We start from the raw sequence: 26,798 nt of genomic DNA on the forward strand, positions 1-26,798 counted from the left end.
TACGTATCGTCAGTTTTCATACTCCCAGATTGAAGAAAATATAAATATAAAAAGGATTTGAATATAAAAAAATCTGTTGCAAAAATACAAAAGTGAACAATACAAAAAAAAGAGTATTCAGGTTTGTGCAAGTTAAAGCAGAAAGTAAAGCTAGCTTGTAAAAGTGTTAATTTTCTCGATTGTGAATTCATCTTTTCTTAAAAACGTTTTCTAGCCACACTCATTGATTTTGTTTTTCTTTCAAGCCTACCCTGTACCTAACATCATTCCTTTTCTTATTAACCCCTTTGAAGTCGACCTACAAGGCTTGCTAATAAGTCTAAGGCAGTCAAAGAGGTAAAAGGTAAGAGAGGAGAGTCCATCAAAGAGGTAAAAGCCAATCCCGAGAGAAAACACAAGTGGAGTGCATAGCTTTGTTTCTTTTGAGCGAATTGGTGAGGTTTTGAAGTGAGGTTTTTGACCAAGATGTCGCGTAGCCCTAAACAGAATATCGTTGGTAGAGGTACATCAAACGCTACCGAAGGTGGTGGCATGCGTCCTGTGAGGAGTGTAGTCGGTGGAGGTGTACCCGACTTGGCCTACCAAGCCCTTCTTTGAGAAATGACCCGATTGCTACAACAACAATTAGAACCAATACAAGAACATTTGGATCAACTCAAAGAAAGATCTAACCGAGAACGTACTCCTCCAAATCCAATGAGAGAGTGAGGCTGACCTTGCTTCCAACCAAAGTGAAAGGGGTCGAGGCCAAAGAAATCGAGGGCCGAAGGAGCAAGAACGTGTAGATGATGATCTAAAGAACATTAAGATGGCCATTCCACCTTTTTAAGGTAGAACCGATCTTGAGGCTTACCTAGAATGGGAGAAGAAGGTTGAACTTATGTTTGAGTGTCACAATTATTCTGAAAGTAAGAAAGTCAAGCTTATAGCAATAGAGTTCTTTGATTACGCCATTATTTGGTGGGATCAACTCACCATGAGTCGACGGAGGAACGAAGAATGTCCGGTGTTAACATGGGCTGAAATGAAGTCAATTATGGGAAAGTGATTCATCCTAGCTTATTATCACCGAGAGCTGTACTAAAAATTGCAAAACCTTACCCAAGGTAACTGAAGTGTAGAAGATTACTACAAGAAGATGGAGCTAGCAATGATCTGAGCTGATGTCGAGGAGGATCGAGAGGCTACCATGGCAAGGTTTCTTGCTGGTCTCAACCGAGATATTGCCAACATCGTAGAGTTGTAACACTATGTCAAATTCATCGACATGGTCCATATGGTAATCAAGGAGGAGAAGAATTGAAGCAAAAGGGCGTCACCTGAGCCTTTTCCAGTGCCACTCCTACAAAAAGGTGGGGACAAAGAGTTAGCAAAAAGAAAGCCCCAAACCAAACTAAGGAGCCTAGTGGAGCCACGAAGCTTAATAAGCCAAGTGGTGAAATGAGCAAAGGAAAAGTAGAGGTAGCACCAAATCAGACCTGAGACATCAAGTGTTTTAGATGTCTTGGAAGAGGACACATAGCCAGCCATTGTCCCAATCGAAGTACCATGTTCATAAGGGATGACGGAGAGATCGAGTCCGAGGGTGAACAAGAAGAACTCCATGAACCATCTGATGAAGAAGAAGGATTAAAATATACTGTTGATCGCAAAATCCTAGTCATCAAACGAAGTCTTAACCTCCAAAGCATGGAGAATGAGCAGCAACGAGAGAATATATTTCTCACTTGCTGCCATGTGCAAGGTAAAGTTTGTAGTGTTATAATTTATGGAGGAAGTTGCACTAACGTGGCTAGCACTACGTGGTGGAAAAGCTTGGTTTAACCACTACCAAGCATCCACACCCTTACAAGTTGCAATGGCTCAATGACGGAGGTGAACTCAAGGTTACTAAACAAGTGATCTTTGTCTTTTCTATTGGCAAGTACCAAGACGAGGTGGTGTGTAACGTGGTGCCAATGCATACCGGCCATTGCTACTAGGAAGGCCATGGCAATTCGACTGGAGGGTTATTCAATAAGAATATACCAACAGATGCACCTTTAAACACTTAGGAAAAACTATAACCTTAGCCCCTCTTACTCCAAAACAAGTGTATGAGGATCAGCTTAGGCTGAAAAGTTCTGTTGAAAATTCGAGAGTGAGTGATCAAGAAAGAAAAAATGAAAAAGAAAAAGAAAAGAAATCAAAAAACAAAATAAAGGAAAAAAAGAATTGAAAATGAGTGAGAAAAAAGAAAGAAAATTGCAAAAGCAAGAGGATAAATAAAGAAAAAGAGAGATTGAATCAGACAAATGTAATTTTTATGCGAGACAAAAAGAGGTTCAAAAGTCTTTCTTGTTGAAATAGCCTTTGTTTGTACTTATGTACAAAGAAAGCCTGATGGGAACTAACGAGCGAAATATACCCTACCTTCTTCTATTAAGTCTTTGTTACAGGAATTCAATGATGTCATCCTAGAAGCGATTCCAAGTGGATTGCCACCTATACGAGGGATTGAGCATCAAATAGATTTTGTGCCCGGAGCAACCATTCCAAATAGACTTGCCTACCGAAGTAATCTCGAGGAGACTAAGGAGCTTCAAAGGTAAGTGTCTGAGTTACTGGAAAAGGGCTATGTACGAGAGAGCCTTAGTCCTTGTGCTATTCTCATGCTTTTGGTGCCTAAGAAAGATGGATCGTGGTGTATGTGTGTAGACTGTCGAGCCATCAACAAGATTACCATTAAATATTGGCATCCTATACCACGATTGGATGACATGTTGGACGAGTTAAATGGAGCTTAGTTGTTCTCCAAGATAGACCTCAAAAGTGGCTATCATCAGATTCGGATGAGAGAGGAAGACGAATGGAAGACAACGTTCAAAACTAAACATGGATTGTATGAATGGTTGGTTATGCCTTTCGGTCTAACTAACGCCCCTAGTATTTTCATGCGACTTATGATCCGTATCCTTTGATCTTTTATTGGTAAATTTTGTGTAGTTTACTTTGATGATATATTGGTCTATAGCAAATCATTGGAAGAACATGTGAGACACTTGAAATCTGTTTTGGAAGTTTTACGTAAGGAAACTTTGTTTGCAAATTTTAAAAAGTGTTCGTTCTGTACTAACAAAGTTGTTTTCTTAGGTTTTGTTGTTAGTTCTGAAGGTCTTGAAGTTGATTAAGACAAGGTGAAGGCAATATGCAAGTGGCCACGACCGATAAGCATTACTCAAGTAAGGAGTTTCCATGGCTTAGCTAGTTTTTTTAGGAGGTTCGTACCTAACTTCAGCACCTTGGCTGCTCCTTTGACTGGGGTAATTAAGAAAAACTCCAATTTTCATTGGGGTGATGAACAAGAAAAAGCTTTCATATTTATTAAATATTATCTAACTAATGCTCCTTTGTTATCTTTACCTGACTTTAACAAGATTTTCGAGATAGAGTGTGATGCTTCAGGGATAGGAATCAGAATGGTGTTAACACAAAATGGGCATCCTATTGCATACTTTAGTGAGAAACTCAACGGAGCTGCCCTTAATTATCCGACATACAACAAGGAGATGTATGCTCTGATTCGAGCATTAGAAACTTGCAGCATTATTTATGGCCCAAGGAGTTCGTTATGCACACCGACCACGAAGCATTAAAGCATCTTAAGGGAAAACATAAGCTGAATAAAAGGCATGCTAAGTGGGATGAGTACCTTAAATCCTTTTCCTATGTGATCAAATACAAGAAAGGTAAGGAGAACATAGTTGTCGATGTAGTGTCAAGAAGGTATGCTTTACTTAATAGTTTAGATTCTAAACTATTTGGGTTTGCGTATCTTAAAGAATTATATGAAAATGATGCTGATTTTGGTGAAGTGTTCAGAGCTTGCGAAAAGGGAGCCTTTGAAAAATTTTATAGATATGAAGGATATCTATTTCATGAAGACAAACTATGCATTCCTCAAGGATCCGTTCGAGACATCCTAGTAAACGAGGCACATAGTGGAGGTCTTATGGGTCGTTTTGGAGTGACCAAAACCATGGCCATGCTTCTTCTGGAAAAAAATGAAGCGTGATGTGGAAAGGCTTTGTGATCGTTGCATCGCTAGTAGGAAAGCAAAGTCCCGCATCAAGCCACATGGTTTGTATAAACCCCTACCCATTCATGAGAACCCTTGGACTGATATCTCTATGGATTTTGTGTTAGGACTCCCTAAGACTAGGAATGGAAAAGATTCCATCTTTGTTTTTGTTGAACGGTTCTAAAAAATGACTCATTTTATTGCTTGCCATAAGGCTGACGATGCTATGAATATAGCCAATCTATTTTTCAGGGAATCAGTTCGGTTGCATGGTGTGCCAAGAACAATTGCGTCTGATTGAGATGCCAAATTTCTTAGTCATTTTTAGAGGACCTTGTGGGAAAGACTTGGCACCAAGTTGTTGTTTTCCACAATATGCCACCCCCAAACAGAATGCCAAACTGAAGTGGTGAACTGAGTATTGCCAACGTTGTTAAGAGCCATCATTCGACATGGGAGGAATGTTTACCCCACATCGAGTTCGCTTATAACTGCTCAGTTCATTCAGCCACAAAACATTCTCCATTTCAAGTTGTATACGGTTTTAACCCATTGACTCCTTTTGACTTAATACATTTGTCTTCTAACGAGCTTGTCCATGTAGATGGAAAATGAAACGCTAAATATGTAAAGCAATTGCATCGGAAGCTGAAGGAAAATATAGAAATGAAAACTGATGAGTATGCTCATAGAGCAAACAAGGGGAAAAAATGAGTGGTTTTTAAACCTGAAGATTAAACGAAAGGAAAGATTTCAAGCACAAAGAAGATCCAAGCTACTACTTAGAGGAGATGGTCCGTTCCAAGTGTTGGAACGAATCAATGATAACTCATATAAATTGGACCTACCAGTTGAGTATAATGTAAGTGCGAGTTTTAATGTGTTTGACCTGTCTCCTTTTGATGTAGGTGACGATTTGGGGACAAATCACCTTGAAGAGGGGGGATTATACGAACTCGTCCAAGGGCTTAAATGAATCCATTCATGATCCAATTGAGCTACCAACTGGTTCAATTACTCGAACTCGTGCCATGAAGTTCAAAGAAGCAATTTTAGCCTTAGTTGAACAAGTTTGGGAAAAAGCTTCAATCGGACTCATTGATCGAGCTTGGGAGTGCTTGTCCAGTACCCTATGCATTCTACTTCAAACTGAATTCAAACTTAGCTAGCTAATTTAGCTATTGAATAAGACTTAAAAATTCTTAGTTATTTCAGTCATATTAATTATGTTTTAATTCCATACAACATTATTACATGTCCAATTGTTTTTTTGTTGTTTTAAGTCTATTAATTGTGTCCTAGTTTGTACAACATTAATACATGTCTAAGTCAGACTTTTTAATTGTGTTTTAGCTTATTACACATTAAATTTGTGTTTTAGTTTGTCTTGTTGTTGCATTTAATCGAGTCTTTATTTTGTTACAGGTTAATCAATTGGGCAGCTGAACATTCATGCACCATTTCCAAATTCATTGGATTCATTTAAGAAGAAACATTTCATCCGATTGTTCATGCAATTTGAAGCTATTGAATCACTCTCCCAAGTGTCCATTCATGAAAGGATGAACAATCATTGAACTTTATTTTGAGCTGATCAGCCAACCGTTCAATACTTGGTGTTCACACCCAAGGAATCATTCAAATCTGAGCGTTCACACCAGTGACTGTTCAGGCACCACAATTTGCATTCATTAGCTACTCATACATTTAATACACCAAGAAATTAGTAACTTAGGATCATTAATACCATTGACCAATCAATTAATTTGATTCATTCAGCTCAACTCCTTAAGTCCACTCCAATGGCTGTTCGGGAACTCCAAATGTCAAAGTTGATTAATTAATTTGCTTTATTTAGCTCGACTCTTTAAGTCCACTCCAATGGCTGTTTGGGAACCTCAAGTGTCAAGCTTTCAAGACTGTTCGAGAACTCCAATTGTCAAGCTGATCATTTAAGCCATTCAAAGAATTATTCAGCTGAATTAAGTCAACTCTAGATTCATTTAAGTTGTAGTTATTTTGTGTCTATTTGGATGGTACTTAGTAGCCTATAAATAGCTTGCTTGTAACCTATAGCAAGAACTTTTGATCTTTGAATGAATTTTAAAATTTTGTGAGTTGTTCAACTCTCGTTATTCTTAGTGATTCAAATTGACTTATCCAGCTTGCTAGTTGCGACAATGTATTTATTTTCGAACTTATCACTCTTAGAGTGTGGCATTTAAACCCCTTATACTGATTGGTTCTAATCCTCTTAGATAGAGGGTCACGATCCTATCATTCTATCCATCTTTCCCCTTGATAGCCTTATAAGAATTGGGTCTCTATTCTTTAATAGAGGTTCGTTCTCCCGCTGTTAAGATCAAATTCCATCTTTCCATTAATTTATTTTTCATTCACTATCTTTGTTTAAAACTATCATCATTTGAAAATTACCTTTTTGATAAACAAAAACTAAGTTACTTAATTTTACGATCAAGCAACAAACGACTCGATTTCATCAACGAATACGAGTTCGTATCAACATCTTTCAAAGCCATGTTTCTTCAATCATACTTACCAATCATTGTGTCCTTGACAGAAAGAGCCATGAAACGTACCTTGTAGGGAAGAAAAGCACTAGAAATATCTAGGATTCCTAACTTAGCTCATAGCAATGTTTTTATCTCTCTTTAGCCCTAAATACTTTTTTTAGAGGAAAAAGGGAAAGAAAACCTTTCTCTTAACCCAATCGGAGTGTCCTTTTAACTTAACCCAAGTGTCTACGGGAACTTGGTAAACATCACATCAAGGTTGAGTGACCTTATCATAATTTGCCACCTCTATGAACTTACTCGATTACTCTTTTAGCCTTTACCCTTTGTAGTTAAAGTTTAGTTAATTCCTAACCAACTTACCTCACAATTTAGCTGTCATGGGACCACATTGGTCACTGGATGTACTATATCACTGGTGTTGACTCATACCTTATAACCATTCTTTTCTTAATTACCACTTCTAGTTCACATATCATCGTAATCTGATGGGGAGTCCTTGTTTGCTTATTTTCATGTCGAAGTCTGCCCGTTCTATACATTAAAAAGGGCTTTTGAGCGAACATTACGTTGTCAATAGTACTTCTTTATACTATGCACCATATTCATATATACGTATTCTTCCTAGCACTACTTGATTCGTCATTCTTAGCTTTCTTCAAAGTTAGTCAGAAGCTTTGTTATTTCAAAATATCCTATATGACGTATATACTAGAGTTCGCCATGGGTTTCTTACTTTACGTTTAGAGTCTGCTAGAGTAGGGCATCACTTGTGTATTTAGAAAATCCTTACACTTAATCGAGTTCTAATGTTGAGCACTTGAAACTTACCTTTAAGCCTTAATTTTATAAACATCACTTAAATAGTCAAGACTTCGCCAGATGGAATGTTACATTATCTACATTACTGGTGGCTTGTCCACATTACTGTCAGCTTGTCTACAATGCTGGTAGCTAGTTCACATTTCCTGCAATTTATCTGCATTACTGGTGGCTTTTCCACAAGTTGGTGTGTTATTGGTAGGATGAGTTCTAGAAACTTTTATTATGGTGTGCAACAAAGTTAGGTAGGACCTTTTTCTGAAAGCACTGCATTAACATTTTTATGCACTACATAAATTGTGAATTATGTATTATTTATGATATTTTGTATATTTATTACCTTGAATTTTATAATTACTGTTTATTACTGTTTGCTGGAGTTAAGACTCACACTAAGCTTATTAGCTCACTACTTAGTTTACTGATTTTACAAATAACCCCCCAAGTCAGGACTTGGACACGACTATTGGAGGAGCTTATCGTATGTTTTCATTTTAAAGTACTTTAAACTTTATTTTAATAAATGTTTTGGGACTGTAATATTTTTATATGGGCTATGGAATGGAACTTTATTTTGGGAATTTTTCTTACTTTGATTTGCATGACTTAAAATTTTAAACTGCTAATTTAATATTTAAATGATTATGCATGAAAATTAGTTTTTAACGAAAAATATGATGTTATCACAAATTTCCACTACAATAATGAAAATAATTTTTAATAAAATACAAGTTGGTTTTTGATATGAATAGTCTTTATAAACAAAATTCTAAAGACATTTGATTTTTGGAAATTAACATGTTTTCTCAAAACTAGGATAAATAATCTAGTTCACTAGTTTTGAATAAAAGGCAAATGATTTTAAAATATGTTTCATTAAGAAATTTGTTGTCATTCCGGTGGCCAATGTAGCCTTCAAAATTTGGCCATAATATATAGGCCAGGTTTGGGAGGTTACATTTATTGGTATCAGAGCTGAGTTCAAAACTCGATGGTTTTTACTTAAAATTTGCATGCATTCTTTAAAGCGGTATTTTGATAACCATTGTCACATCCCATATTTTGATTTTTAGTGCAAAAATAAATATAAGAAATTGTGTAGCCTAGTGGTAGGAAGCTCCTAAGTTTTTAAAGAGGTATTTAGATCGAATCCCTTTACTCCCTTAATTTTATTACAATTTTTGCACAGTTTTTCCATGTTCACTTAAAGCTTTCTGTCCACCCCCTTAGTTGCCTCAAATAGGTTGATTCCATTCCAATTTTATGAGCCAAACTTACCTTAAGTTGGAGAACATGATTCCCTTTTTACTCCATGCTCCCTCCCTTGTCAAAACCTCTCTTCTTGCCTATTTGTTGTGATTCAGTGAACCTATTCATAGTTTACCAACCTTACCACTTGATAACTCTTGAAAGGAGTTATATTTCGAACCTCTAAGCTTAATTAAATGACTGTACTTTAGTAGATATATTTGCATTTTTAGGTTATTTTTATAACATTGCATAATAACACTTAGATTGTGCCTTACATGTCATTTCATGTTACTTTTATTATTGGGAAGAAGGGAATTGGTTGTTGTATGCAGCAGGTGCAGGAAGGATGAAGAAAAAGAGAAAAATGAGGAAAATAATGAATGAGGTGAAATATTACCATGACAAAAGGTTGGATGTATTGCCAACACAAATGCCATGGCAATTCCAGGCAAATGTTGACACAGCACTCAGTCCTCGTCACTCTCAGCCAGTTAGATGTGTACAAGATAAATCTAGCTGAAAAAGAGGGAGAAAAGTGGGTGCTAAGATAGGGGCCCACCCTATAAAAGAGGAAAGAGAAAAGAAAGAAAGGAGGAGTTTTTACCCGGGGATTTCGCACGAGGATTTTGGAGGGGGATTTGGGAGAATAGTTTTCTCTCTATAAAAACTTACGAGAAAAAAATTCAAACAAAGGGGAAAGGGTAGAAACTTAATAGGAGAGTAGAGACGTAAGGAAAGGGACGAGCAACTAGCCTTGGGTCTTGTACGATTCAGCAGCGTCGAAGTAAAAGCTAGAGTGACAAAAGTTTCCTGCAGTTCTACCTTTATTCTATTAATTGATTTCTGTGAAATCTAAAATATTAATGTTGATGTTGAATGTTATTTTGATTTTGGATTTTAAATCCCAACCTATGAGCTAATTTCATTTGGGTTGGAATTACTGGATCTATCTTGATACTTTTAATGATCATGGTGATATTTTGAATAGATCTATTATTTTATTCGGCTTGGATTATTTTAAATATATGCATGGAAGATCTAGAGATAGATGAATGTATGGTATATTCTTAGACTTGATTTAATTATAAAAAGGTTAAATAAGTTGGATCATAATCGAATGATATGAGCGAGTAGTCGAGTGAATACTCGTGGCACTCTAGACATAGAGTTGTGATCTGTACAGAGTAAGGAAGACTATTGTTAGGTCTTGTTCTTCAGACTTGTAGACATACACAGACTTAGAATGATAACTTTAATTCTAGCTCTCGAAAGATGCAGAATGTAGTTGTTATACTTTGAGCAGTAATTTGATCAAGGTTTTGCCATGGCATTATTATGTTTTTAAGATATAATCCAAGTAATTCCAACCTTCCCATTCAACAACATCAATCCTCTCAGCTTTGTCTTGGAGAATTGCCACAACACTTTATTCATTATTTGATTTTTATATTTCATACATTAATACTGCATTTCAAATTATTATTCTGTTTACTTTACCTTAAGCCTAATTAGTCTAATTTATAGTAATAACTCTACCATATTTTTACCTATTCTGATCCTTGAGGAGACGATATCACTTATCACTTTATTACTTTATTTGACATGTATACTTGCATATTTGTATTACATATTCATACGCGACATGTTTTTGGCATTGTTGCTAGGGATTGGCAAATTGGTGAAATTTGGTTTGTTATTATCAATTTAATTTTGTTTGTTTTAGCTTACATGGTTATTTTTTATTCTTTTTTAGGTTTGTTGTTAGTTTATGAGTAGAGGTATTCCCAAGAATGAAGAGTATTATTTTTGATCCTGAAATTGAGAGAAACTTGAAGAGAGGGAGAAAGGAATTGCGAGAGATGGAGAGGATTTGAATGATCCAGACAGAGAAGATCCATTACATCCGAATGGTAGGGATGTTGATATTCCTTGTATGATAGATGATAGAGACAAACCCATTAGAGAACATGTAGTGATGTTTTAAATGCTACAAATATTAGGCCACATATTCAAGCTCAGCATTTCGAGTTGAAACTAGTGATGTTTTAAATTCTACAAATAGTAGGACAGTTCAGTGGATTACCTACTGAAGATCCACAACTGCATTTAAGACTCTTTTTGGAGGTCTGTGATTCATTCAAGCAATAGGGTGTTCCTAAAGATTCCTTGAGACTCAAGCTATTTCCTTATTTATAATGAGATCCCGCCAGAGCATGGTTAAATGCTTTGCCATCAGGAATGGTGGCATTTGGAATGAACTTTGTCAAAATTTTTTGTTGCGATACAACCCTCTAAATATGAATACCAAATTAAGGAACGATATTACATTTGTTTGGCAATCTGAAGATGAGACATTGTATGAAGCTTGGGAGTGATTCAAGGAATTGATTAGAAAATGCCCGATGCATGGTTTCCAACATTGGACGCAAATGGAATTGTTTTATAATGGACTGAATGCACTTACATGAATGGTAGTTGGTGCATTTGCCAATGGGACTTTGCTAGATAAATCGTATAATGAGGCATATGAAATTTTGGAAAGGATAGCTAACAATGATTATCAATATCCGACTACAATAGTGGGTACTGGCAAAAGTGTTGTTGGAGATATGGTGCTTGATGTAATCACTTCATTAACTAGTCAGGTATCACCCCCAACTAATATAATTAAAATATTGAAGAGACCAGCTGTAGTGTAGGAAATTAAAGTAGCAAAATTAACATGTTTTTATTGTAGGGAAAATCATGTTTTTAATGAATGCCCATCGAACCCAGCTTCAGTTTGTTACATGGGAAATTTCAATTGAAACAATAACCCATATTCCAATACATACAATCTAGGATAGAAACAACATCCTAATATTAGTTGGAGTAATCAAGGAGTGGGAAATTCCAATAATGCTGTTGAACAGAATGTCACAAGTACACCACCTAGATACAATCAACTATGCCATGATAAAATGTTCAGCAAAGTTCATCATCATCTTCATCTATGGAAGCTCTATTGAAGGAATACATTGCCAAGAATGATGCTGTAATACAAAGTCAAGCTGTCTCAGAGCTTTAGAAAATCAAGTGAGGAAAATTACCAGTGCATTAAGTTAAAGACCACAAGGAGCATTGCTGAGTGATACTAAAAATTCAAGATCTTAAGGGAAGGAGCATTGCAAAGCCATTACACTTAGAAGTGGTACTTAGCTACCTAGAGTTGTTAATGATGCCATTGTTGAAGAAGATAGTTTAGATTTCACACATAAGGCGAATTCAGAACCAATAGTGGAGCAAGCAACAATTGAGAAGAGCAAGAAAAAAAAGTGTTGAAGCAAGATTTTTAATTCAAATAATTATTGGATTTCCTGAAGCAACTTCATAACAACATACCACTGATGGAAACATTGGAGCAAATGCTTAATTACGTAAAGTTCATGAATGACATATTTTCAAAGAAGCGCAAATAAGGGAAATTTGAAATTGTTACTCTCAGTGAAGGACCCAAGGAGTTCTACTATTCCTTTCTTAATTGGAAATCATTATATAGGCAAGGCAGTATGTGATTTAGGTGCAAGCAAAAATTTAATGCCTATGTATGTTTTTAGGAAATTGAGAATTGGGAAGGTGAGACCTACAACTGTCATGTTGCAGCTAGCAGATCATTCTTATGCACATCCGGAAGATAAAATTGAAGATGTGTTGGTAAGAGTTGACAAATTTAATTTTCCAGTAGATTTTATTATTCTAGAATGTGAAGCTTGTTAGAGTATGCCCAAAAGATCAATCATGAGATGGTTGTAATAACGTACTTGATTTATCATGTTTATTAGTATAAGGCGTTACCATTATTATTTCAGTTTCTTTTCTGTGTGTATAAATAAATTGTTTTATAATAATGTCCTGAGAATAATATGATTATTCTTAAAAGGTTCTTAGTCAAGTATTATTGTTGGCCAGGACAACAATAATGCATTAAGACTAACATGTAGTTGATTGATGATAAATAGTTGTCATTGATATGGAGTGTCAAAATCAATACATGAATATGTATGTTAGAGAACAACATATTGAACTGACACATTATGAGTATGTTTCTTGGATTATTATGTAATTGTCACAACATTACTCATACTGATTAATATGTATATGATCCTCAGACTTGAGCTCATCATTATCCCAACATCGTGAGTTGTATATTTTGATACAGTCAAACATACACCGTAACTGGTTATTCTATAAAGGCTGGTGTTGGATATACCACGATATAGGATAAGTCCCTCCTACATAATGGGAGTAATATCTTAGACGACTTGATTGAGTGAGACTAGAAATGCATGGCCATGCTCAAATAAGATGATATGAGATGTCATACTTATTTGTATATCATAGTCTACTCAAGATATCGAGGAACATGGGATGGACTATGCAAGTGTGACTATTCCATGACTTGTGTCCAACCTAGAGATAAAGGACTTAAGGATTAATGCATGAAAGGTTAATCGCAATAAGGTTATGTCGAATCATGATTTCTTGTAACTTTGGTAGCAATGATGCATTGCTAGATGCCACTCATTGTTTGTACCATTAGAATCATTCTAGTATTATTGCTAACGTTACAAGAACTTACAGGGTCACACCCTTTGGTTGAAATGAACGGAATAAAACATCACATGAATTAAATTAATTATAAAATTAATTTAATTGGGTAATCAAATATCAAACATATTATATGTACAAGTTTGTTGTACACATAATGAGAACATAGTTCTATTAATGTATGAATCTGGTTCGTATATAAATTCAAATAAATATAGTTTACCGAAATCATTATTATAATTAATGTAATTATAATTTTCAGTTTAAAACATTGTTATATTTATTTAATTTCAATTATGATTATTATGTTCGAATAAATATTTAATGAATTATGATTCATTATATATATATACCAATTATAAGAGGGAAAGGGTGTGTGTTTTTAAAAAAACCCTAAAAAATTTAAAATCCTATTTTTTCTTTGCTGAAAAAAAGGTCTAGCAGCCGTCAAGCAAAGGCTTCTCAAAAATAGTTTTGGGGATTTCTTCTGTTTATTGTCAACTGGGTGGATTACGTAAAGGTCAGAGTCATCAAAGGTTGCGGCTTGGTTCGATAGTAGATCAGAACACTCGTTACCGAAGTGTCACTGTCTACTCAGTTTAAAGATTCGATAATTTTGAAACCTGTATTTCACCACGATTCATTCCTTGCACATGGATCCATGGTTTGGATTTCCAGATGAATTAATTTTTACTGCATCGTGGGGGTGTCGGCATTCCAACAAAGCTGATCAAGAGGTACCAATTATTCTTGGTAGACCATTTCTAGCCACTGGTAGAACATTAATTGATGTACAAAAATGTGAATTAACAGTGAGAGTGAATGACCAAGAGATAACCTTTAATGTTTTAGATGCCATGGAGTGTGCAGATACAGATGAAGATTGTCACACCATTGGGAATAATGACACACCAGTGGAGGACGAATTAGCAAAATTTTGTTACAACAATTCTAATAATGAAGCAGACTCAGTTGAGTTGAATGAAGAGGAACTAATTGAAGAGCTTAATGAACTGATGGAGGCTAAGCAACTTGAAAATGGAATAAGGACGAGTTTTGAATCTTTGAATTTATTAGAGTATTCTTTTAATCTTTCTCAACCTTCTATAGAGCACCCTCCTTCTTTAGATTTAAAGCCTTTGCCATTACATTTGAAGTATGCCTACACGGGAGACAACATCACTTTGCCAGTAGTTATCTCTATAGAATTAACAATTGATCAAGAGGCTCAAATTTTAGAAGTTTTAAAGAGATCTAAGAAAGCATTAGGGTGGACAATTGCAAATATCAAGGGAATCAGTCCAGCCATCTGCATGCATAAGATTTTACCAGAGGATTGCCATGGCAATTCTATTGAGCAGCAGAGAAGACTGAAGCCCATTATGAAAGAAGTCATTAAAAATGATATTATCAAATGGCTTGATGTTGGAATAATATACCCAATTTTTGATAGTTCGTGGGTGAGCCCTATTCAATGTGTACCCAAGAAATGGGGTGTTACTGTGGTTATAATGATAACAACGAGCTCATTCCAACTCATACGATCACAAGATGGAGAGTTTGAATGGACTATCAAAAGCTCAACAAAACAACCAAGAAGAACCATTTTCTTTTGCCATTAATCGATCAAATGTTAGATAGATTAGCAGGAAAAGCCTTTTATTGCTTTGTGGATGGTTATTTAGGGTATAACCAGATTACCATAGCTCTCATTGACGAAGATAAACGTTCACATATCCTTATGGAACCTTTGCTTTCAGACGAATTTTGTTTGGATTGTGCAATGCCCCTGTAACATTTCAACGTTGTATGATGGCAATATTTTCGGACATGTTGGAGAACATTTTGGAAGTTTTTATGGTTGACTTCTTGGTGTTTGGCGATACTTTTGAAGTTTGTTTAAAAAACCTGGATTTAGTTCTTTGTCGATGTAAAGAGACTAACCTTGTTTTGAATTGGGAAAATTGCCATTTCATGGTCTATGAAGGCATTATTTTGGGACATAAAATTTCACAGCAATGGATTGCCGTATACAAAGCGAAGATTGAGATTATGGAAAAATTGCCACCTTCTCCTATAGTTAAAGGTATTCGAAGTTTCCTTGGTCATACAGGATTTTCTTGACGCTTTATTAAGGATTTTTCAAAAATATCCAAACCCCTGTGTGCATTGTTAGATCATAAGCATTTGAGGATTTGAAAAATTAATTGGTAACAGCATTGATTGTGATATCACCGAATTGGACATTACCTTTTAAACTTATGTACGATGCTAGTGATTTCGATGCAGGAGCAGTACCTGGGCAAAGAAAGATCAAAGTGTTTCATGCCATCTACTATGCAAGCAAGACGCTGACTGATACACAGTTGAATTACACCACTATTGAGAAGGAACTGTTGGCTATGGTATTTGCATTTGACAAATTCAGATCTTATTTAGTTGGCACCAAATTTACAGTTTATAGGGATCATTTTGCGATTAAGTGTTTGGTGACCAAGAAAGACCCTAAGCCAAGGTTAATTTTGTGGATATTGCTGCTATAGGAATTTGATCTTGAAATTCGAGATAGGAAAGTCATAGAGAATCACGTGGCTGATCACTTGTCGAGACTTGAAGTAGGAAACAATACGGAATTATTTAACTCATTAAGGGGGATTTTCCAGATGAGCAACTGCTGGTTGCCATGACATTACCTTGGTATACCGATATTGTTAATTTCTTATTAAGCGGATTGCTGCCACTTGAGATTAATAGTCAAAGACAAAGAAAATTTCTCCATGATGCCAAACAATATTATTGGGATAAGTCGTTTTTATTTAAACATTCTACAGATCAAATAATTCAGAGGTGTGTTCTAGATGATGAGATTTCGAGTATTTTACACCACTTTCATTCAACACCATATGGAGGACACTTTAGGGGAATGCGAATTGCTGCAAAAGTTCTCCAATCTGGCTTTAATGGGCCAAGAATGTATAAATATGCTCATGAATTTTGTCAAGCTTGCAATCATTGTCAACGAACTGGGAACTTATCAAAGAGGTATGAAATGCCATTGCAAAATATTCTAGAAGTTGAATTGTTTGATGTGCGGGGAATCGACTTTATAGGTCCATTTCCACCCTCTTAGGGCAATATATACATCTTTGTAGCTGTGGATTACGTCTCCAGGTGGGTTAAAGTTGTCACTCACCCTACGAATGATGCCAAATCGGTACTAAAGTTTCTGCATAAGAATATTTTCACCAGGTTTGGTATTCCTCTTGCTTTGATTAGAGATGAAGGTTCTCATTTTGATTGCAAATTAGTTGCTACTGCCTTGAATAGATATGGGGTTAAACATCAAATTGCTAAAACATATCATCCCCAAACAAATAGACAAGCGGAGGTCTCGAATAGAGAAATTAAGCAAATTTTGGAGAAAGTAGTCAATCCTACCCACAAAGATTGGTTAACCAGATTGGATGAAGCTTTATGGGCATATCGCACTACATTCAAGACACTATTAGGAATGTTGCCTTTCAAGTTTGTCTATGGGAAGCCTTGGCATTTGCTCTTTGAGTTTGAACATAAGACATTTTGGGAAATTAAGAAATTGATCATGTATTAGACTAATGCCGACAATAACCGACTACTAGAGCTAAATGACATAGAGGAATTCAGAGCTCAAGCTTATGAGAATGCCAAACTATACAAAGAAAGACAAAGCGATGGCATGATAAGAAGATTTTTCCACGACAATTTGAACATGTCCATTCGAGATAGTGCATGTTTACCCTCATGGAGTAGTAAAAGTCAAAGATGGCAAGACTGGTTTTAATTTCAAAGTCAATGGCCAATGATTGAAGCATTATTGGGGAGCTCACATACTTCGTGATAAGCATTCTATTGCTCTTCGAATTGCGTAATGTTTTCTTTTGCCTGGTTTTTATTTAATTAAATTTGTTTTGATTTATTTGTTTTATCGGTTTAATTAATTCTTATTTCTTTCTTTTGTTGTAGGTAGATTTTGGAGCTCTACAATTTCTTACTATATCAATGGATACTCTATGAACACGTTGCTCACTCGAACCTTGAGGGTGAGAAAATTGAGGTTGTGGAACTCTGGAGTTTACCTTTAAATACGCATCATATATTTCATGCATCATACAGAGAAAGGCATCTGGTGCAACATCCCTAGATCCTTGCGGTCTAGGTTCATTCCGTATACTTTCCTCATCAGTAGGTGGACTAAAACTTTCTACCTCATCAAAATCTGCTCAATTGGATACTGAAGACATCTTTTTATCTATATAAAAACAATTCAAAATAATCAAAAGCAATCACACTATCATCGGTTAGTCAAGTGGCATGTACTTTTAGACGCTGTACATGCTATATTCAATCCGAGAACTGACTAAATCATAGCTCTAATCCCACTAAATGTAACACCCTTAACTTGTATCCGTTGCCAAAATAAGGTTACAGAGCATTATTGGAGGTTACATTTCAAAATAATAAAAAATTTAAATAATATATTTCACAACATCAGTCATAGAAAACTCTATTAATAACATACATATTGTCCCTTATGCGAGCCCTCGAGTCCCTAAAAATACATTAGAAACAAATCAAGACTAAATCGGGAACATATAGAATTTTCTAAGAAAAGATGAAAATTTTCAAAGTGCAGGGGTCACACGGCTGTGTGACTCACACGGTTGAGAAACGCACCTGTGTCTCAGGCCGTTTGGACACTCGAACTAGAGACACATGACCGTATCCCAGCCCGTGTCTATGCCCACGTAACTCTCTGACTGGGGTCACATGGCCAAGCCACACGCCCGTGTGCCAAGTTGTGTACCCTTCGAAATGGCCACACACGCCTATGTGCCAGGCCGTGTGCTAGGCCGTGTAACTGCATGGCTTGCTATCTTTAAAACCTACAGGGGGCACACAGCTATGTTGCATAGCCGTGTGTCACACACTGCCGAGACACACGCCTGTGTCTCAGGCTGTGTGGATATGAAATTGGCCAAATTCAAGCCATTTCTATGCCCAACTCCAACATGTACCTAAAATCATTTTGTGCCCACATTACATACCTCAAAACAAACCAATTTATTCATGAAATAATCCATTCAATATATCAAAAATTCATCCAACCAATATGCCCACAAGGCACCACAAATTCAAGCAATCAACCATTCATTTAAACATTTCAAAGACTTATCAAAATTAAGCATCATGAGTTATTATAAACTAAGCTAATTCACATAGCATACTTGAAATATTCAAGCATCATCATTTGACACAAAAATATTTATACATTTTCTACTTTTATAAGTTCCAAAAGGTTTAATTAATTATGCACACAAGTTCAACTATCTTGTACTAGCAACAAGAATAACATGTTAACTTTCAATATTTACATCCATACAAAATATCTAAGTACTAAAGACCCTTCCTAATACATGCCACTTAAACCAACTAGCAACAACCAAAATGACTACCAGGATGTTGATGATAATGTGCGAGCTTCCGAGTCGATCCAATTGAAGCAACAATTTTAAAGGTCCTACAAGAATAAATCAAAGTAATAAGCATTAAAAAGCTTAGTAAGTTCGGCATTAGTTTCATTTATTAATCAACCCAAAATGATCAAATCAATGTCAATTTGCATTACACCGACATAAAGCCTGCTAGGAATAAAGCCCGAATAACACCAGCACAAAGCCTGCTAGGCACATAGCCCTAATATCACTGGCACAAAGCCTGCTAGGCACATAGTCTGAATATCACCGACACAAAGCCTACTAGGCACACAGCTTGAATATCACCGGTACAAAGCCTACTAGGCACATAGCCCGAATATCATTACGTTTTTATTTCATTAAACATAACTAATTGAAATGCATGAATTAACCAATAATAAAATAGAATGAATATTCAATAAAATTAATAGTAACCATATAACGAACTTACTTGGACTGAATTATAGAAATGGCAGAAGTTCGGGGACTATTTCGCTATTTTTCCTTTTCCTCGAATATCTACTAAATCTTGATCTAAAATGTAAAATTTTCAATTATTATCACATATTTCATTTCAAATCCATTTTACAATTAAGACCTTTTTTATTTTTTGAATTTACATAATTACCCCAAAATTTTACAAGTTTGTAATTTAGTCTCTTAACTCGAAGTCCAACAAATTAACTAATTTTCTCAAGTCAATATTTTATAGGCCCTCAAACAGCCCCTAATAAACATCAAATTTACTATCAAACCCTAATACTTTGATATTTTCATAATTTAATCCTTAAATCAAAATTTAAAAAAATCTCTTTACAAATTCATCAAATAGCATAATCAAAGCTCCAAATACACGATATTCGTAAACAACATTTAATATTCATCAATGGAAACTTCTAAAATTTTTAAAAGAATTAAAAAACAAAGTTACGGACTAGCTGGACCTAGTTGCAACGATCTCAAAAACATAAAAATTATAAGAAAAAACATCAAAATCACTTACATGCATTGAAAATAAGAAACCAAAGCTCTTTCACACTAGCTATGGCTATTCGGCATGAGCATGAAGAAAATGAAATTGATTTTGCTTTTTCATTCATTAATTTTGTTTAATGTTAAGTAAACTTTCCTTAATTTACAAATTTGCCATCCATTTCATATTATTTTATTGTTTCCCATTAACATGCCATCCAACACTAACCATTAGAGACTAATTATTATATTGGTCCCTCCTCATGTAATTAATAAGCTATTTAGTCATTATTAAACTAGTTACTAACTTTTGCACCTTTTTCAGTTTAGTCCTTTTTCCTAAATTAACTATCTAAATGTGAAAATTCTAGTACCAAATTTTTATACTACTTTAGTGACTCTATAATTATTCTAAACCGAGTCGACATGATATAAATTTGTGGTCCCAAAACCATTGTTCCGTCACCACTAAAAATCAGGTTGTTACAATTGTATTATTGATCAAAAAGCAAGATCAAATAAGACTGAGTAAAAAAATAGTTTAGCGGCACTTCACTATAGTAGTAGGTTGAGTAGCTATGGGGGTAGTTGTTTGCTCCATCCATCTTTTTAGTCAAAAGTCTTAGCTTCATGAGTGAATTGCATTCAAATTGTGGCGTGATATAATACCTGTCAATCTAGTGTATGCTTCGTTGAGATTTTCAAGTAAAGAAATCATGCGATAAGATGAATGCTCTAGAGAAAATTTTATATTATGCAATGACAGAATAAGTATGAGAAGAAAAACTGCGTTTAGTGGAAAGATAAATTAAGTACATTAGGAGGTACTTGCTATAGTCAGAATTGCATGAATCTTTAGGAACTTTTCTTTTATGCAACATTTTCTCACCAGTATGCTAAACTAACCTATAAAATTTGAACCAAATTTTTTAGACGTAAGACTACGAGAATGGTGGTATAAAATATGTTTCATTTGGTTTAGCAGTACAAGAGGCAATTCTATAGTTATGGAAAATTTATGCATTCATAAAAATTCTACTTGAGGACAAGAAAGAACTCAGGTTTGGAGGTGTGATAACTCTTGAAAAGAGTTATATTTTGAACCTTTAAGCTTGATTAAATGTCTATACTTAAGTAGATATATTTTCATTTTTAGGTTATTTTTAGAACATTATGAGAAGAAAAACTGCGTTTAGTGGAAAGATAAATTAAGTACATTAGGAGGTACTTGCTATAGTCAGAATTGCATGAATCTTTAGGAACTTTTCTTTTTATGCAACATTTTCTGCACTCCGTATGCTAAACTAACCTATAAAATTTGAACCAAATTTTTTTAGACAGAAGACTGCTGAGAATGGTGGTATAAAATATGTTTCATTTGGTTTAGCAGTACAAGAGGCAATTCTATAGTTATGGAAAATTTATGCATTCATAAAAATTCTACTTGAGGACAAGAAAGAACTCAGGTTTGGAGGTGTGATAACTCTTGAAAAGAGTTATATTTTGAACCTTTAAGCTTGATTAAATGTCTATACTTAAGTAGATATATTTTCATTTTTAGGTTATTTTTAGAACATTGCATAATAACGCTTAGATTGTGCCTTAAATGTCATTTCATGTTACTTTTACTATTGGGAAGAAGGGAATTGGTTGTTGTATACAACAAGTGCAGGAAGGATGAAGAAAAGGAGAAACAAAGGAGGAAGAGAGTGAAAGATGTGAAATATTGCCATGGAAAAAGGTTGGATAGATTGCCAACACAAATGGCATTGCAATTCTAGGAAAATGCTTATGCAACACCCAGTCCTCGTCACTCTCAGCCAGCTGGACATGTACCAGAGAAACCACTTGAAAAAGAGGAAGAAAAGTGTGTGCTGAGAAATTGGACCTACCCTATAAAAGAGGAACGAGAAGAGAATGAAATGAGGACTTTTTAAACGGTGATTTTGCATGAGGATTTTGAAGGAGGATTTGGGAGAGCAGTTTTCTCTCTAGAAAAACTCATGAGAAAAAAATTCAAAGAAAAGGGAGAGGGTAGCAGCTTAAGAGGATAGTAGAGACGTAGGGAAAGGGACGAGCAATTAGACTTGGGTCTTGCCTGATTCAACAGCGTTGAAGTAAAAGCTGGAATGGTGAAAGCATCTTGCATTTCTACCTTCATTCTATTAATTGATTTATGTGATTTCTAAACTGTTAATGATGATGTTGAATGTCATTCTGATTTTGGATTTTAAATCCCAATCCATGAGCTAATTTCATTTGGGTTGAAAGTACTAGATCTATCTAGATACTTTTAATGATCATGGTGATATTTTGAGTAGATCTACTATTTCATTTGGTTTGAATTATTTTGAATACATGCATGAGCGCTCTAGATATAGATGAATGTATGGTATATTTTTAGACTTGATTTAATTCTGAAAAGGTTAAATAAGTTGGATGATAATAAAATTACGAGTGACTACTCGAGTGAATACTCGTAGCACTCAAGACATAAAGTTGGATCTATACAAAGTAAGGGAGAATATTGTTAGGTATTGTTCTTAAGACTTGTAGACATACACAAACTTAGAATGATAGCTTTAATTCTATCTCTTGAAAGAAGAAAAATGCGGTAGTTATACTCTAAGTAGTAATTTGGTCAAGATTTTGTCATGACATTATTATGTTATTAAGATATAATCCATGTAATTCCAACCTTCCCACTCAACAGCATCAATCCTCTCAACTTTTTCTCGGAGAATTGCCACAACATTTTATTCATTATTTGATTTTTATATTTCATACATTAATATTTCACTTCAAATCATTATTCTGTTTACTTTGCCTTAAGCCTAATTAGTATAGTTTGTAGTAATAACTCTACCATATTTTTACCTATTTCGATCCTTGTGGAGACTATGTCACTTATCACTTTATTATTTTATTCAATGTGTATACTTGCACATTCGCATTACATATTCACACACGACACCACTCTGATTGTTGTCCCTACCTCCTTTTTTACCCATATTTTTACCCATATTCTTTTTTTTTTCATTTTTTTCACCTCTATTTTCTCTCAACTTGAAAGAAAAAAGAACCACCTCCCCATTGCTTTATTCTTTGCTCATCCACCACCACAACTGACCCTTCTACCACAATTAACACTCTTTTTAACCACCATAACCACCGCCCTCCTCGGTTCTCCTCCCTTCTACTGCGGACCATTACTGTGAGCCACCGCGGATCCTTCTCCCCTGCTTTTTTGCTAAAACCCCATAGCCCTCCACCATCGGACTGCTACTCTACCATCATTAGGCTGCCACTGTTGCCACCTCTGGATCACCGTTGTTGTCGTCGTCGGTGACCGAGATTCCTCCTTTTTCTTCCTCTTTCACTTGCCAACTATTTAATTGATTAAGCTCATATTTTCTCTTCACTCTATCAATCATTTTAGATCACTCAAATCATCAATCTCATTCCTTGATTCATTGACCATTTCGTATTGAATCAAGTGCAAGTGTGGTTATTTGGATTGTAAAATCTTTCACTTAGAGGTTTCATATCTTGGTCGAATGGTATAGTGCCTTAGCGTCAATATAATAATCTTATTATTTAATTATTATCATACTAATATGATTTCATATTGAATTTGAAGGGCCAAATGATATTCGTAAAGGAGACCTAAACTTCGCAATGGGAAATCCTCCTTTCGAGAGTCTTAAACCGTGATGTAAGTGTTAATGAGAATTTTAACAATCGATCTTTTAAGTGACGAAAATATTATCAAAGGATCCTAATTAATAAATGTTACTTATGTGTTAGATTGTCTTGCGAGATAGGTCAAAGAAAATCGTTAAAAAATGATTATGATAATCGGATCTACAATATAAGGTGTGGGATTTAAACCTTTAATTTGTGCATAATATGTTCATTTTCATTTTAATAATATGATATTAAATAATTAGTTGAGTGTACATTAAGTACTCAAAAAGGAGTTGAAAAACTCATCAAGAAGAAACCCAAGCAAGTGATCCTAACCCATTAGTTTCATGAAAGGCATGTTTTGTGATGCGGTGATGTATGTGATGCTGACATGTGTGCAAATCTCCTCTCTATGTTATGTGATACATGGCTTATCTGGTATGTTGATGACTTAAATGTGTGATATACGTGTATGTGATGAGATCCATGATTTAATATGAAAAGTATATTAAAGTATGCTTAAGTGAATAAAAACGAATATTATGTGATATATGAAAATGTGGGCAGGTTTACTTGCATATGTGTAAAATTGAAAAATATGTGTTATGTGAGATTATAAGCACCCTATCATGAAAGAAGTGGTTCGGAAAGAGGTAATTAAGTGGTTAGATGCGGGATTTATTTACCCTATCTCAAACAGTTCTTAGGTAAGTCCAGTACAATGTGTACCAAAGAAATATGGGACCGCGATTGTTGAGAATGACCAAAACGAGTTAATCCCAATGAGAACTGTCACGGGTTCGAGAATTTGTATTGACTATAGAAAGATGAGCAAAGCTACTCGTAAGGATCATTTTCCTTTATCTTTTATGGATCAAATGTTAGATCGTCTAGCAGGTAATGAATTTTATTACTTTTTGGATGGATATTCGGGATACAACCAAATAGTTGTAGCCCCAGAAAACCAACATAAAACTACTTTTACCTGTCCTTATGGCTTTCGATTTAAGTAATGCACCTGCCACATTTCAGTAATGTATTATGGCAATTTTCACTGATATGGTTGAAAATTATGTTGAGGTTTTCATGGATGACTTTTCTGTGTTTGGTAATACTTATGATATTTTCTTGAATAATTTGGCTAAGGTACTCAAAAGATGTGAGGAGACTAATCTCGTCCTTAACTAGGAGAAGTGTCATTTTATGGTTAAGGAGGGAATTGTCTTAGGACATAAAATTTCCAAGAATGGAATTGAAGTGGATAAAGCAAATGTGGACGTAATTGAAAGATTACCACCTCTAGTTAATGTGAAAGGAGTTAGAAGCGTTTTTGGCCATGCTAGTTTTTATCGTAGATTTATAAAGGATTTTTCAAAAATTTCTAAACCTTTATAGAAAAAGATGTTGTTTTTTATTTTTACAAAGCATGTTTAGAAGCTTTTGAAAATTTGAAAAATCGGTTAATTTTAGCCCCAATAATTGTTACACCTAATTGGAACATGCCTTTTGAGTTGATGTGTGATGCAAGCGATTTCATTGTTGGGCTAATCTGATGGATACTTTTGCTCCAAGAATTTGACCTTGAGATCCAAGACAGAAGATGTGTTGAAAATCAAGTAGCCGATCATCTATCAAGGTTGGAACAAAATGGGGTAACTTATTCACTTGTTCCAATTAATGAGAATTTTCTTGATGAGCATGTTTTCGAGGTAAGTCAAATCTATGAAACACCTTGGTTTGCTGATTTTGTCAATTACTTAGAATGTGGAATAATTTCTCGAGAAATGACGTACCAACAAAGGAAGGAATTCCTTCATGATAGTCAGTACTATTTTTAAGAGGACTCATTTTTGTTTAAACAATGTGTAGATAACATAATCATGAAGTGCATAGCTAGGAGTGAGATTGACAAAATTTTGTACCACTGTCATTCATATTTGAGTAGGGGACACTTTGGTGGTTCATGTACATTAGAAAAGATTTTACAAGCTGGGTTCTTTTGGCATACATTGTTGAAAGATGCTTATGCATATGTGAGAAACCTACTTTTCAATAAAAAGCTAGAAATTATTTTCTTAAATTCGTATATTAATTAATTATATTTAAGGAGACTGGAACTTAAGCGAGACCGTAGTGACCCCTTCAACCTTTCTTGGGAATTAATTTACTGTAATCTTTTAAGAAGAAAATTTCTAATTCATTTTAATCTTTTCTTAGTTTTATTTTTACTTCTCATTTTTATCTTTGTCTTTAATTTTAATTTAATTTTAATTTTAATTTTTAATTTTAATTTTAATGATAATTTTATTTATTTAATAAAGGGGATCAATTTGGCCCAAGTACTAATAAGTTTATTTGTTTTTAAGCAGTCCAAATTTTAAATGAAGTTTGGGCTCATGGCCTAAAACAACAAAGAGGAGAAATTTAACCCATGTTGTCGTCCATAGGGTTCCTTAAAACCTTAATTTTTGCCACCATATCACCCTTAATCTTACTTACTGCCCAAAGCCATTCATAATTAGCTACATTTTAGCTACAAGACTACTTTTCCGTCCAAGTCACTTAAATTAGCTAAATTTTACCTACAAAACTACCCTAATTCATCACTATATAAAACCTTCTCTACCTTCATTATTTTCAAAAACCTTCAAGCTATTTTACATTCATTTTTCCCTCTTAGCCATCAGCCAAAATCTCAAAATTTCTTCCAAAAATTTCTTCCTTGTCGCAAGCCCTTAATATTGCCGCTGCATGACTTTTTCTGAAGTAGCCCCTTCGCCGTCACAACCCCTTCAGCGTCGCATCCTATTGTCGTAGCAAGCTTCGCAACACCGTAAATTGATCGCGGCCGCAGCACCTTGCTCTCATCCTTTTCCAATTTCTTTTTTAATTCTTTTTCGAAAATCTTACTTATTTTTTGATAAAAAAATCCACATCTCACAAAAGAACTAGATCTTCCAAGACCTCTGCCAAAAATCCCATTGTGATTCAAGATGAAGAAGTGAAAGAATGTTTGATTCAATCTTCAAGAATCAACCTATGATGCCGAAAAAACTTGGAAAGTTTGAGCCCTTACCAATTCGAAAGACGATTGATGCCCTCAATTGGAATTATTTTTGTGATGTACGATCATTACTCGATGAGGAGTTAATTCGAGAGTTCTATGCCAATTTGACTAAGCCAAATGCTACTAAACTTCTTGTTCGTAAGAATAAGGTACACCTAACTTCTAAGTCCATTAATGATTTGTTTAACCTACGTGATGTTGAAGAAGTTGAGTATTTTTCCATGATGAGAAACATAAACTGAGATTTTATTTAAGAAGTGCTTAATGTTGTGACAAATTCGGGATCCCAATGGATTATAAGGAAG

At 34.9% G+C, this 26,798-nt stretch overlaps 1 protein-coding gene and 1 non-coding gene across 2 annotated transcripts; one reads left to right on the top strand and one right to left on the bottom strand.

The window, feature by feature from the left end:
- The first annotated feature begins 3,610 nt into the window (after positions 1 to 3,610).
- Positions 3,611 to 4,054, top strand: LOC128041725 (uncharacterized). The gene has a single exon (XM_052632026.1). It carries the CDS (start codon positions 3,611 to 3,613, stop codon positions 4,052 to 4,054), a length of 444 nt encoding a protein of 147 aa, XP_052487986.1.
- Positions 4,055 to 10,973: 6,919 nt separating this feature from the next.
- On the bottom strand, positions 10,974 to 11,080 carry LOC128042073 (small nucleolar RNA R71). Its single transcript, XR_008197281.1, has one exon. It is a non-coding gene; the product is annotated as a small nucleolar RNA R71 (small nucleolar RNA).
- Between the last annotated feature and the right edge of the window lie 15,718 nt (positions 11,081 to 26,798).

This window comes from Gossypium raimondii, chromosome 6 (genome assembly GCF_025698545.1).
Source record: "Gossypium raimondii isolate GPD5lz chromosome 6, ASM2569854v1, whole genome shotgun sequence".
Classification (NCBI taxonomy): domain Eukaryota; kingdom Viridiplantae; phylum Streptophyta; class Magnoliopsida; order Malvales; family Malvaceae; genus Gossypium; species Gossypium raimondii.